General features: G+C 41.9%; 1 protein-coding gene across 2 annotated transcripts in view; it reads right to left on the bottom strand.

Annotated features, from left to right (window-relative positions):
* Positions 1-15,205, bottom strand: part of plxnb1b (plexin b1b) — a 65,683-nt gene that overhangs the window by 14,037 nt on the left and 36,441 nt on the right. For both annotated transcript variants that reach the window (XM_028997753.1, XM_028997754.1), the window contains 12 exons: positions 14,664-14,756; positions 12,885-14,004; positions 10,929-11,111; positions 8,969-9,097; positions 8,576-8,676; positions 8,126-8,258; positions 7,276-7,432; positions 5,745-5,853; positions 3,178-3,286; positions 1,090-2,106; positions 626-760; positions 309-431 (listed from right to left, as the gene is read on the bottom strand). In XM_028997753.1, the coding sequence (XP_028853586.1) occupies positions 309-431; positions 626-760; positions 1,090-2,106; positions 3,178-3,286; positions 5,745-5,853; positions 7,276-7,432; positions 8,126-8,258; positions 8,576-8,676; positions 8,969-9,097; positions 10,929-11,111; positions 12,885-13,994 (3,306 nt within the window). In that variant the 5' untranslated portion in view covers positions 13,995-14,004; positions 14,664-14,756. The remainder of the gene's footprint in view (positions 1-308; positions 432-625; positions 761-1,089; positions 2,107-3,177; positions 3,287-5,744; positions 5,854-7,275; positions 7,433-8,125; positions 8,259-8,575; positions 8,677-8,968; positions 9,098-10,928; positions 11,112-12,884; positions 14,005-14,663; positions 14,757-15,205) is intronic.

Here is a 15,205-nt window from a genome sequence, read left to right as displayed (position 1 = left end):
AAAAAAAAATCAATAGAAAGCTGTAGTCAGATCTTTTCAGAATCTGAGCATCCTATGGGAATGTGTGATGTCTTGTGGTCAGACGTGGCTTTGCAGTTTTGTGGTAGAAATGATCCTACAATGGAATCTATAGCTTGCTCCTGAAATGTCAATTAAACTAAAGTTTGGGAAACATGGCAATTAAGAGTCAAATAATACCAGGGTGGAAAGGTAAAAAAAAAAAAAAAACAGTCATATTCTATTCTAGACCATTGATTACAAAATACTGATTACTTTTTTTGCATTGTTTTTGTTTTTTTTTTTTTTACCTGGTGGGTCTGGCAGGTGATGTCAAACACAGATGGGAATAATTTATTCATCTCCACTTCAGCTTCTACCACCACTGTTCGACCCTCAATCACCAGTACACACTCATACTCCAGGTCATTGTCCTGTACAAAACATTAAAGACCGGTTTAGAGACAAATCTGAAGACCATTTCCTTGATGCATGGTGCATTTTTCGGACAGATACTTAAAAAGCAGTACAATTAGGGAAGATTTGGTACAAAAGGGATTTGGTACAAAAAATCTAGGTCTAACCAATATTTATGTAATGACTTTGTTGTGGGTGGTAGTGGTGTTACCTGATAGAGATGCAGGTTATGGGCCAGCAGTGTGATCTTCCTTTCCACTCTGACAGGGAGAAGAGAAGAGCCCTGCACCTTCTCTACACAGGGGCAGGCAGACGCACCCCAGCTCACGGATGAGCCCTCATCTCCCTGAGCAAAAAGGCCAGTTACAACACGCATGCATAACACAAATCTTTCATTTGAAGATCTAGACCAGTTAATAAAGGCTTGAATTAAATATCTGTTCTCTTTCCATTCTTCAGTTCTGAGGCAGTTGTTTTTAAATGATTAAAACAGAAAGGTCAGTAAGAATGAAACTAAGAAAACAAAACTAAAACTGAACTGATATGGTAAGGAGGGGGAAATGTGGATCGGCTGTGGAAGGTGTGGGACACCGATACATTTGTTCAGGTAAAACCGCCCCATCACTGCTCAGAGAGCATGGCGCGGAAGGCCTTTCCGGAAGGATCTGGACTCACCGGCAGGTAAAAATCAGCTGAATCGTACTGGTAGTCCATCTCTGAGTCGGTATGGAGAAGTCGAGGGTATGTCGGTGGGCTGTGATCTGATTCACCGTCCCCAGACAGCACCGTAGCGGCCGAGAACGAAGTGGCCGTTTCATTCCCAGGAACTTCCTCCTTTCCTACCTCTTCTACTTTTTCCCTGGGAAGCTGAAGCACTTCCATGTCAGTGACCACTCCACCATTTGACTGGGCCACCACTTCAGAGGGCAGAGATGGCGTGTTGGTGATGGTTGAGATATCACTTTCAACAACTTCCTCCATTATTGATGGGGGTCTCTCCTGTGAGAACTGAGTAGAGGTCTCTGTGGGGGTTTCAGCCACAGAAACTGCAGTCTGTGGGCTTGTGGGTGAAGGTGTGTCCTGAATATCTGGTTCTACCAGCGGTGGTGGTGTCTCAGGGAATAGTAAAGGGGTTTCCTCATTTCTGGGTGGTAAAGGAACCTCCTGCTTCTCCACAATGGGTGGCACTGCAGTCTCTACAACCACCTCTGGATCCCCCTTGGTCACCACAGCATAGTGTGTTTCAGTCAGAGCTTCTGCTTCTGTCTCTGTTTCATCAACAAAGGGGATCTCCTCTGAGGTAGCCTCCTCCAGGATGGGGACGGTTGGGGTATCAGTTGGAGCCAATGTGCTTTGCTCTTCAAGGGCAGGCGGTGGGGTAGTTGGGGCCATGGTGGGCTCAGGTGTAGTTGTTGGTGGTGTGGTTGTGGTTGCAGGAAGAGTTGTGGTAGGTGGTGTAGTAGTGGTGGGTGCTGGTGTGGTTGTAGCTTCAGTAGTGCTGGTGGGTGCCTCTGTAGTTGTTGTCGTGCTCACTGTTGTGGTTGTAGCTACAGTTGTAGTTGGGGTTGGGGTTGTAGTGGTAGGAGGTTCAGTTGGGACTAGGGTGGTTGGGCGAGTAGTAGTTGGGGTGGATGTTGTAGTGAGCGGCTTAACCCACCCACTTGTCGGAGGAACCAAAGTTGGGAGTGTGAACTGAGATTGAAAGGTAGTGGGGGGAAAGAGAACAAACATAAAAAAGGAGGGAGGGCAGAAAATAAAAATAAGGAAAGTGTTAAACTGAACTCAAAAAATTAACTCATCCGCATTATTACAAACACAACGAGGCAAAAGCGCAGTGGGGAAAAAATGGACAGGGCTGATAATGGAATTTACAGTGGTGAACCAAACTGTAGCTCAAATGTAATAAACTGTAGCTCAACTGTGGTGATGAATGTGTGTAACCAAGAATGTGATAAGATAATAATTTAGCGTGTTAATTTAAGGTAAACATTTTTAATAGAAAGTAAATATTTCGTGAATCTGGTAGCTGGAAATGTCTGTTAATGACCAAATATCTGCATACATGTAGAGAGGAACTTTATCAGCAAGAACTAGTCTTGCTGTGTGTGTTAACCCACTTCAGTCAGTTTGCAAAAACTGGCCAAATTCTGGACACTTGATTACAACAATTTGATTGTGGGTTGGACTAAATAATTTCAACTTATTTTTATTCAAACATTTACTTTTTTCATAAAAAAAACATTTGTCACCTTAAACTTGAAATGGTAGTGGTGTAATTCTTTTTTTTAAATGAACTCTCTCTATATATATAGTTAACTATAGAGAGAAAATACAAAATATTTACGGAAACATATTTGACCCACCCTAGTAAACGTAGATGCAATACAATGATAAGGCATTACTAAGATCAGACACAGATGAAATGATGACTAATCTAATTTGTGAAGTTAATCATTTGGGAGCATGATGAACAAACAGAATCATGAATCACAATCAGGTTAAGAAATGTCTGCAAATGACTGCAACCCTCCATCTGCAGCTGAAATCAATGCACCTCTGTCCGACATTAATACAGCAGCCTCCATAAAACTGAATTCTGTAATCAACTTATGGCTTTTGACAGCACAGCAGCACATACACCACTCACATAATTACATACTACAGCACTTAACTACTTGCGCAGAAAAAAAAAAGAGCAAAACCCATGGCAAAACACCTAAAAGTTGGTGTAGTGTGTATATTAAAAACAAAAAGAAAACTCACATGTTCATTGTAAATGATGACCCCTTCCTCACAAGTGGGCTTATGGGTACACATGTGCTGGTGGACACACCAGTTACACCCCCAGCGGCTCAACACACAGCCTCTGCAACTGAAGGAAAAGAACAGAAACAGGATGTTTATTACTAGTCCCACATCTGGGTTTCCTGACAGTGGCATTCTAGTGGCTGGAGGAAATATGATTTATATATACACAAAGTCTTCTTTTTTTTTTTTTTTTTGTACACACCTACTCGTTTATGGGTACTAATTTTTTTACATTACAGAGCAAAACAGAAAACACAGTACCGTAATAAACAACAACCAAAAATAAATTAATTCTCATATTTTTCTTGCATAGGATTCTTCAAAATGGCTCCATCTCCATAATCACCACAGAGTAGGTGCATCCAAATTTTTGACTGATACTATCAAAAATGTGAAATGTGAAAAGCATGTCAGAGTAAAAATTGGGGGGGAAATCAAGCGAGGGAAAGTTATGAAGAGGTGAAAGAGAAACGGCAGAGGAATGAGAATGAAGAAGTAAGACAGGCAGCCGTGCAACAGTGTAATCAAATTCCTGTCCGTCTCTGTGCTGCAGAAAAACACCGCAGCGCTCTAATTGAATTCTGCTTGGGTTATTTATCTGCGCGCCCAGTAAGACACAGGAGGTGGAGGACAGAGCGTAATTGAATGAGAGTCAGTAGACAGCTAAGCCAGATAAACGACCCAAAAAACAAATCCCTACTAACGCCTTTCAGGGGTGAACGACAGGTTTCTGACTAAAAACCAGTTGTTACCTAAAGCCTGGGCCAAATCAAGATGATACTGAGGTAGTAAAATGCCAGAAAACAACCTGGTCACATTTCAAATAAATTCTACTCATCGAACTTATCCCGTAAATACTGAAGTTTATATAACAAAAAGGGAAATTGTATTCATCTATAGTATAACTAAATTAATTTATTTACTCAACTAACAGTCTCGTTCGGAACGATTTTGTTCAATAGTAACATTGTCAGTAATGCCCTGAGCTGTACTGAACAGCATTTTTATTCCATACCACCCAGGCAGTGTTAGGGAGTAAAGACTCATATAACAGCGCTTAATAATTTTGTAAATTTTTTCGTAAATATTTTGCAAATTTGTGTGATTACAATTTTAGTTACATTTACATGTCAATTTAAGGCATTTGGCAGACACCCTTATCCAGAGCGTCTTACAACATGCTTTAAAGTAACCATCGATGAAGTGATTCTGGTTCACTAGGACCCCCCCCAACTATGAATACAATCTTTTTATTCACTCTGTTGTAGCTTCTATACATAAGTTAGACAATAAGAAGGTTACAAGTTAATCTAAATATTCTCTAAAGAGGAAGGTCTTGAATTAAATTGAGCTGCCGTTTAAAAGTGCTCATTATTGACAAATAAGGACGGATTTGTCTGATGTTGTAGAGAAGGAATCTACATCAGTGGGAAAGATTGCTGATGAGTCGAGAAGGAGAGTTGGTTGTCTATTGTTACTCCAAGGTTGCAGGCTGTTACATCTTAATGCTGTATTTAAAAACATGTCAATATGTTTAATAATAGTGGTATAGCAGGAATCATGGGAGTGGCATTTGTGTCAGCCAATCAGCATTCAGTGCCAGATGACTATAAAATCACTGTAAAGCGAATGTTGTTAGTTGAATGTGACGAGTTACAGGTTATGACATTGAACCTGTCTGTTCGGATGATGGAGCTGGACTGTCTGCACTGCACCATGCCACCAAAAGTGATCACTATTCACTGTGTCTGTCATTATAAATTAAAGGGACAGGCGACAGTATTTCCATTGCTAGTTAGAATGCATTTTCACAGCATTTATCAGACGCCCTTATCCAGAGTGACTTACAATCAGTAGTTACAGGGACAGTCCCCCTGGAGACACTCAGGGTTAAATGTCTTGCTCAGGGACACATTGGCAGTAAGTGGGGTTTGAACCTGGTTCTTCATGTTGTGTTACAACATGTAACTTTAAAGCAAGTTGTGTTACACTCGCCTATGAACCAGACAACAAAAAAAAACTAAATTATCGAGGCTCTGAAACCAAGATGGAGGAGAGCGGTGATTATAAATTGATCATCTCAATTTAATTAAATTGCATGACACTGCATGGAAGGCAGTCTGCTGGAGAAAAATGTCAGAACTACAGACCCGCCGGGGGTGTTTTGACAGTAAACGGGTGCTGGTTTACTGGGTGAGAAGGAGCCCCCAACCAATCAAGATATTCAGTGCTCTTGAATGTTAAATATTTTATTTGACAGTGGTTTATAAGTGATCTTACAGTCTGACCTTGTGGTGGCTGTTATTATATTATATTTACTAATGTTACCGAATATAATGAGGTTAATTCATGTATTGAAGGATTGAATAGTTACACCACTAATACAATTTAAATAGGGTAACTTGTAATTGTAACAAATTACATTTCAAAGTAATATTCCAAACACTGTTATCAGGAAGTGTTTTAAGAAAGCAAAGTCCCATGTTTGATTACTTGATGGAAAAAACGTGGAGGAGACTCACGGCGTGCTCCCTGACAGCTGCTTCACTGCCTTGCAGTCATAAAAGGTGAACTCCCTGGAGGTCACAATGACATCTCCAAACCGCAGGGACAGCATGATAGCGGCAAAATCTGGAAGAGAAAGAAGAACAAGAACAAAAATGAGAAGAGGACAGCTATTTTTATTTTTCCCCTCTGAACTTCCATTCCAGCCTCTGTGATCAGGGCTCTAAAATATTTCTCAAGGCTTTTGGAGAAAGAAACTGGCAACGGCCGCCCCCTCTAAAACCAGCTAGGTCTTCAAATTGTTAAGAAGCAGAGAATGTGTGGAGAACACAGGAGAGACTAAAAGCCTAACAGTTAAAAGTCAAACGCTAACAGAGACACATAATGGAATACATCTGTTCACCAAATACATACAATGGCCAGTTCTAATTGAAACACATAGACAGTTACACACAGACACATAATACTTACACTGTGGCTTGGACCATGAATAAAAAAAAAAAAAAATGTCTATGCAATATCATGCCACTAGGTCTTACTGAAATTTGTGAGGACAAAAAAATAAACCCTTTGGATGCTATAAAACAGCATATAAAACAACACTAAATAGCTGTGCCCAGTTTATATGAATAGTTTTTTGTGAAATAATGGTGTAAACTGTTAAGGTAAGGTGTGGTCAGCTAGCCCTGCGGTGCCTGGAAATGCGTTGGATGTCCCTGACCTTCTATTACATGTGGTTCACTGGTTTGAACCAGGTTGCCGGTTCAAATCCCGGTCTGCCAAGGTGCCACTGAGCAAAGCACCGTCCCCACACACTGCTCCCTGGCGCCTGTCACGGCTGCCCACTGCTCACCAAGCGTGATGGTTAAAAGCAGTGGACACATTTTGTTGTGTCACCGTCTTCTGTGCTGCAGTGTTTCACAATGACAATCACTTCACTGTCGCTTTCAAAACCGCAAACGCTTCAGAATCTGACTACTGGAACATCTGGAAGTCTAAACTGTTCTGCTGCAACAGTAACAGAAGCAAAAACAGAAGCAAATCAATGGCAAATTATCCAAACAACAGGCACACATTTTTCAACCACAGCCAGAGGAAACATCTGAAAATCTCTCCGGTGCTAGCCAAATAAACGGCCCTTCGGCAGAAGCCAGGGAATCACAGCGGGATCTGCATTTCAAAGAAGGGAGGCCGAACCAAAGTGAGATTATGCCCTCACTGGGGGGGCAGAAGTTCCCATTTGTTTTCACTATTCTGAGTTTCTTGATCAGCGTAATTCATCAAAACACCAGCAGCCAAAGACACGTCAGGCCAGAGACAACAGCTTCAGGACACACAACACAACACACACGCACAGAGCCACAAAGCCTGCAGTTTTACACAACTACAACTGAGAGAGCAACTGATGAAACAATTTGAATAAATTATTAGACACACACACCAATAATAAAGTGCCGTGTACGTAATTCAATGCTTTGCTTAATTTCCACTTATGACTCTGATCTGAATGTACGACAGGTGAGTGCCAGGTTTGAAGATGCCACTCACCTTGCCCAGGCGGAACTGTGGGAACTTTGCCGATGTCTGGTGAAGTACATGTGATGCCAGCTTCCGTGACTGTGGCTGGACTGCTGTTTTCCTCAAAAAAGCAGGAATATGACTCTCCTGGCTCCAGGCCTGGTAGCCCAGGGATGGAAAGAGAGACCTAGAGGAATAGAGAAAGATGGAAGAATGTTGCCTTTGTGTTTAGAAATGCTGCCATATCTGCTATTACACACAAAGCACAGATATAGAATAGATACAATCACTGTAAAACAATGAAATACCCCAAATTCTCCATAAAATCCCCTTCTAAAGTCCTCCAAAAGACCCCGCATCTCGCATCTGTCACACCCCTCTCCCTCATCCCATATAAACTGTATAAATCACCATGGACTTCAGTAAATACCTGTGTCATCTTAACCTGCTTTGCTAAGCGTGTGACTTAAAGTGCAGTGCTGACCGGCCGTACTGAGATAATGATCCGTTTTCCACTGTCTCGTTAGCATCAAACAAAAATAAGCACAAATTCAGTGAAGTCGAGCCAAACTGTAAAAGCGACTGAGACAAGAGGGGAAGAAGGTAAACAGAGAGGACTTCAATAAACAAATACGAGGGAGACATTACAGGGACACCTTCACCCTTTTACAGGATCCTATAGTTACAGCGTCGGTGAAGGGTGGAAATATACATGAAGACGCTTTTTGCCTCGACCCCAGGGTGTTTATATGAGTATGAGTGTACGTGTAAGTGTGTGTGGTTAAGTAAGTGCTTCTTTGTGCAAATGTGTACATAGCAATCCACTTCCAGCAACTGATGATGGATGATTATGGACTGTGTGTGTGTGTTCTGTACGTACGCTTCTCTTCTCCTCTCGGCTGATGTTCGATGGCTGTAGGCTCTGTACACTGAGACACTGCTGTTCCATATCGAAACTCCACAGCCACTGACCATCCTGAGCGCCACGGGAACATTCCACACGCTGGACACACCTGCAGTTCACACACACACACACACACACACACACACACACACACACACACACACACACACAAAACTGTTTAGATATGAAATAAATCATTACTTTGATAACGTGGGAATCCGGTCACCCAAAACCTCATTCTTATTATGCACACTAAGGACGCACACTAAGGACGCAAATCCCTACATAATTTGTGTGAAGATGAACATTTTTATTCAGTCTCGAAAACATTATATGGAGCCTATTATATGGTACAGCTGTAGTAATCAGACATTTCAGTAACTCCAGTTAACTGTGTGTTTGTGTGTGTGAGTCAGAATAACTTACTTTCCCTCCAAAACACACCAGCCACAGTAAGGATCATGGGTAGAGAGGCAGGACTGACAGTCCAGATGCTGCTGACATTCAGCTACTGGCCTCTTCTCCAGCTACAGCACACAAAGCAACAGGGATTTTATTCTCTCACTTCATACATATTTTAATGAATAGTAATTCTTTACATTTAAAAAAACCATTTAATACAGAACCTTGTTTACTTGTTGCATTTATATAATAACTATGTGTATGGCACCCTCATTTATTGAATTATAGGGTCATTGTCCTAGCATACTTCTCCTTCAGTCTAGGACCCTATTGAATTAACTTTTTACTGGGCATCCCTGCTTATTTCCTAACAGTTTTCACTTCTACAGTGACTATAAGGGCATCTTAATTACATACCATGGTACTGGTCATGATGTACAGGTTCTCCTCTGACTGATCCAGGATCAGCTCGCTGCTGATGGGAACACTCGGCTGAATGGAGACTACAGCATACTCCTCCACCTCACCATTAGGACCCAGGAACACCTGCAGTAAAGAAAAAAAAATTATCTTATATCACGTGATCTTCACTACATTTGGTCTATGATGTCGAAAACAGAATTTTGGCAGGATCTTGACACAACGCTAAAAAGGGACGTGATAAAACCACGGGGCTTAGCGCAGACTGATACAGTGTTTTTATAAAAAAGGACCTCCTTGTGCCCACTTTCTCCTGGGACAGGTTCCAGATTCTCCAAGCCCTGCCTTGGATAAGCGGGTGCAGATAATGAATGGATGGATAACAGAGGACGTGAGTAAGCTAAACACAGAACAATGATCTTAAGGAGCAAGAATTCTGAGAAAGCACAGACTACTTTTATGCAATTGACAACCACACATGTTGGACCATGTTGGGCGACACACATACACTCCTCAGAATAGCCCATAAACCCAGCGGGAGATGGACATTTTTGGGAAGAAAAAGCAGATGGCAACAGGGAGATCATTCAGACCATTTCCCTGTGTGTCCATGTCTACGTCACAAACGGACAAAGGCCACTATTCTCCTCTAGGGTGTGACATGTACTTCACTTATTAATAGTGTGGGATGTCTCTGCAGTGACACTGGTGTCAGGATTCTGCTGTGATGTCAGTGAGCAGCAGCCACGCTGTGTGCAGTTGCACAAAGCAGTCAGGGTTCGGCGTGAAAATGCATTCGCAATGAGCATATAGTACTGCATGCAGAACTGTCCACCTCATTTCCTGTGGCAAGGATTTGACAATGGCACAGAAAAAAATGCTGAATATGAACAACTGCTAACTCATCTCTCTCTCCCATTAACGCTCTCTTCATTAAAGATTTCGCAACAAGAAGTAGATAATCCTTTTTAATGTCTGACAGTCTACAAAATTATTCCAATCAAATGAAATGAAAATGAAAAGGTCACATAAAATTAGACATATTAGTTTGAGATAAAGTACTGAAGTCGGAAGGAAAAAAGGTCCATTGCAGGCTAGCAATACAGGATCCTGTAAGAATGACTAGACTGTACACATGGCAAGCCACAGAAGTGACTTGTTATAGACAGTCATTTTGGTCACTGTGCCTGATTTGTACACGTATTGGCAACAAAAACAGGTTTCAGGTTTGATTTTAAATGTAGGGAAAACTGTTCAAAGATGTGAGAGGAACATGAATAACTTTAAAACACAAACAATGAAACTTTAGACAAAAAATGGGTGAGTAGTTATATTCTCACATAAAAAAAAAACCGAACTAAAGAAAACTGAAATTTGCAGTTAATAGCAGGATTTGGAACAGTGATAGCCCTACAGTTCAGAGAACAGCAAATGCACTCAGAGACAGATCCATTAGTGACCTGGCATGGGCCGGAGCCTAATAATATTCTTGGAGCTTCAGTGCGGTGCGCATATGAATCCCTTTCTAGTACAGAGTGTCTTTGTTCCTCACCAAGGCCTTTTGGCACGAGATGAGAGAGAACAAATGAGAGGTGATTCAGAGAGATGGAGAAGGATTCAAGGCCCTCCAGGCCAACAAGTGTGATGTCAGAAAGACTTTTTTTTTTTTTTTTTTCAATGGAAGAGGAGTCTGGTTAATTTAGTGTTCACAAAAGTCTAGAAGTTTCAGTCTGCTATCAGATTACAAAAAGAAAATTGGCAATTTTGATGAAATTCGTACAGAACAATTTCACTTAAATAGACAATGTTGTTACACTTTTGTATTCCTCATGTCTTTGTGTCATACAAACCTTAAAACAATCCACGTGTGGGCTCAAACCTCTGGTCATATTATTCTATTTAAAGAATAATAACAACCCTGGAAGGGAATAAATCTAGATATACATTAATTTTGTACCTTGTGCAGGTTTCCCTTAGAGTCTCCTAGGAAGGTAATAGTATGTCCCACCCTCACGCTGACCGCCACAGCTGTGAGACGGGCAGAGGGAGACTCTAATATGGGCTCGGCTTCAACCGGCACTCGGCTCGCCATCGGACTCGGGGTGTGGTCAGAACCACAGGGGTATGCCTCCAAAGTATTCTGTGTAAAATAAATAAAGGCAAAGAACAGAAATGTCAATAAACAGAAGTATGTTACATGATACTGAGGTGAAATACTAATCCTAAATACAAGTCCTTGCCTAGATTAAAGAGTTTGTTAATAAATTATTGATAATTTCCATTGCAGTTTATTGTATTAAGATCCCATAGTATACTTGCAACCTGTAAAGTTGCACCATACTTTTTATTATGAGTATTTTTTTGATTGGTTGGAAGTTGGAACTCTGCTATTGCAAGTATTTGGCAGCGAGTTTCAAAGGCTTTGGGAACTCCAGCAGATTTGTTTCTGCCTCTGTTCCTTGGCAGTGAAAGGCCTGCAGTCTGCAGCAAAATCTCTCCAAATCCCTTCCACTGGTCAGATCTGATGACTATACTTAGTGAAGTTGCAATTTCTAAAACTTCTGGGTCAAGACAAGAAACAAACAAATAAATAAATAAGTAAAGATTCTGAGATAACTCAATTACACATATTTAAATTAATTAAAAAACATTACATTCTAAAAGTAGAACACAATTTACTAAACATTGAAAGGTTTCCTCACTCTATGCTGATTGGTTTTATTAGCATTTGACTGGATTTGCAGCCATAACTTTTTATCCGAGAGTCTATAGCTGCTTAATGGATTAGTCGCAGTGTAAAACCAGCTTCCAGACTGGCTTTGGACTGGTGTCTTGTGGGGTTGTTATTGGTAAGAATGGACTGACCAGGTCAGGACCAACCCAGACAGACTCCTTTGTATAAGAGCTTTCTGCTGACAAAAGCAAAGGTGTAACAAAGGCCACCTTCTATGCTAAACTATAATACATACTGGCAAACATTTGTAGAATGCATTTCAGCAGACAAGAAAACATTTAAAATGTTTTATGAATGTGTAATGGTACTAGTCTTTACTGATGAAAATGTTTTATGAATGTGTAATGGTACTAGTCTTTACTGATGAATACTTTGCTGATGAATTATGGGTAGTGTATTCATTTTTTTATCATTTGCTACACAACAATTTTCCCCAATCAGCAGAGTATTTTATTCACTTCCTTCACCTCCCTTGTTCTATTTTCTCTATACTGCATGGGTTGGTGTGGTGACTTCATCTGTCCTCGTCAAACCTTAAAATACTTCCACTCTGCTAAAATAAGGCTAATCCAGAATATTGATTTGAACAGAAAAACAATTCATGCTTGTGACTGACTACCACACCACCCCACTATGTGGGTGAAAGGGAGGGAGTTGGGGATTGGCAGATGTGCAGGGAATCTTTTAAATGTGCACCAAATCAATACAGTGGCCCACACCAACCCCAGTGCCCCATCTGTAACTCCAATACATTCCAATTCCCAATGCAGCGGTGACATCATAAACACACCCACCCACAACAAAAGCAAAAATCAAACTGATCACGCTCTAATGTGATTACATTTCTGAATAATAAAAAGATCAAATGCATTTAGAAGTGTTAGCCTAATGGACAGCTGACTTTGTTACTTTTAAAATGGACCAGGCCTATTCTGATTCAGGTTCTTATTATGTCAGGTCCAATATACCAATCAATAATTTCAGGAATGCTAATGTGTTAAAACTAATGTTTGCTGACAATGATAAATGATTTTTTTCTTCTATTCAATATTAAATTTTCAAATCATTCACATTTAGTCATGAGGCTGAAGTAGATTTAGAAATTATTAACACAACTACCAATTAAATTCTGAGGTAAATCAATAGGTGTGGAACATATAGTAAAACTGTTGAACTCACCAGTGGGAGATTAGCGCAATTGGACTTGACATCGTACTCTATGTATGCAGCCTCGACCCCGCTCTCGGGTCGACCGTACTGCGTGTAGCACAGATCGCGAGTGGCATAGATCCTGTGATCCAGCTCCTCTAAAGAGAACATGCAGAGAGCGGAGTCTTCACTGGGTCTGCTGGAGGAGGCTGAGCGTGTGGAAAAGACCCCCAGCAGAACTTCCTTCTGCCCTTCTACAGCACCCTGTGGCCTTGGCAGACCGACACGAATGGCCTGGAGGAGGTTGTAGTTCTTCCCAGCAGCAGAGCGGCAGGTTAGGGGCACCTCAACGTAAGAGTAGTATGACGTGTCATCCAGACAGACACGCGACACATACGTCCTGTACTCTCGAGACTGGGACTTGAGGTCACGCCGGTAGAACAGGAAGTAGACATGAGCCCGATGCGAGAAAGACGTGACGAAATGGTGGTCGTACTCGGAGAGGCGGCCGGCGACTGCCAACTTGGCAGTCTCCTCGTAGGAAAAGATGGGCTCGGAGGCCAGGTTCCGGGTCGAGATGGGAGGGTGGCTACTCGTAAAGCCCCGGCCCACAAAGAGCACAGGCTGACGCCCACGCGACTGCACCACCAGGCCCACTGTGGTGACGTTGGGGTCGTTGGCGGCCACATACTGCGTATCCACGGGCCGCTCGGTGGAAAAGAGCACCGTACCTACGGAGTCCAGGCTCCGCTTCTGGCAGATTCCCTGGTTGACGCTGCCACAGCTGATCAGCTCTTGCCGGTATGGGTCCACCAGCAGCAGCTTGTTGTGGTTGTTCGTCTGACGTGCCTGGGGGCAGTTCTGCTCGGTGATAGGCGGCAGACAGTCCCTGCTGTCTTTCACCGGCCCCGTATGGTCTTCCTCCTCCAGCTGCAGGTCTGCGGACAGTTGGAACAGGCGGTTCCTGGCCCCCACATACACCCGGCCAAGAGTGGTGTTGGGGTGCAGAGCCAGGTGTTCAAAGTGGGTGTCATTTTTGGTGAAGGTGGGGTACGGGCTAGCGGCCTGAACTGCTCCGGGGACCCACGGAGCAGAAAGTAGAAGTAACAAAAAGGAGAGAAGCCCCATCCCGCCAAGCATGGTAACTACTCTGCAGAGGGAGGAGTTAAAAAAAAAAAAAGTTAAAATTACATTTGCTATCTTACTTTTCTACTGCTATAGTAAACTTGGAGGTTATAACATATAATGTATGATACGATGACTTGGTATTCTGAAGACATACATATTGAGACTAGGAGTGGCAAAATTACGCATTAGTTTATAAATTTAATGTGTTATCAGTAGAATGCGACATACAGTACATACCATTTTGGGCAAATTATCTTAAATCAGCACCATAAGTAGTAATGTTAAAAATAAAAAAAAGTCATAAAAACTAATGACCACATCATCTACATCACTCCCCATTGGAAGCTCTTTCCCATGCTGGTCTCAGTCATGGTTTTATATGTGAATTATAGCAAGTTTTAGTTAGATTTCAGTTTTGCTATATTCAATTTAAACATTTCACATTGATTGGCATCCCTAGAAGTGATTTTAGTAGCCATGCCTCAGGCACTAAATCTATTACATGAGCTGTGAAAATCTGGTCAAAATGCATGAATTCACAATAAATGGCCAGTTTTCATAAGAGAATGATATACATGGTATAGGTTCTCTTTTACAAGATTAATGGTATACATGGTAAGGACCCCAGCACTAAAGGAACAGGCTTTTGGAGGATTTGTCAGGATCATTGAAACTGCTCACCATTTGTTTCCAAATAAGCGTTAAAGAGGCCTGTCACCTCTCAACCGTCCGCTTACTCCATGTGAATCACAAGCCCATGGCTGAGCGCTCCACCTGCAAGACAAACAAGTGGACAGCTGTAAATACAACACTGCGCCAGCAGCAGCTCAACAGAGTCAAAGGACAACAGAGATTAAATTGTGACATGTAATCATGCTAGTCCTGGTCCAAACAGTCACAGTCAGAAGAGAGAATTCCTTTCACACGACAGTTCTGTTCAAACCAGCTGAAAGGAAGTGGCTGGGAATGTGTCTGGATAAAGTGTAGAGGTTTAGGTAACACACACACACACACACACACAGATAAGTTCCTTTTATTTTGGCATATTCTCTAAAGTCCACAAAAAATAGAATGGGCACACACACACACACACACACACCCTGCATCCCCCATTCCCTGAGTTATGGGTATGAATAGTTCCACACCATAGAGGGCCAAAAGTTGTGTGTGTGTGTGTGTGTGTGTGTGTGTCAGAGAGAGACCAGGAGAAAAAGGGTAAAACT

The sequence above is a fragment of the Denticeps clupeoides genome, chromosome 12 (genome assembly GCF_900700375.1).
Source record: "Denticeps clupeoides chromosome 12, fDenClu1.1, whole genome shotgun sequence".
Taxonomy (NCBI): Eukaryota; Metazoa; Chordata; class Actinopteri; order Clupeiformes; family Denticipitidae; genus Denticeps; species Denticeps clupeoides.
This window is presented reverse-complemented; position numbering and strand designations above follow the sequence as displayed.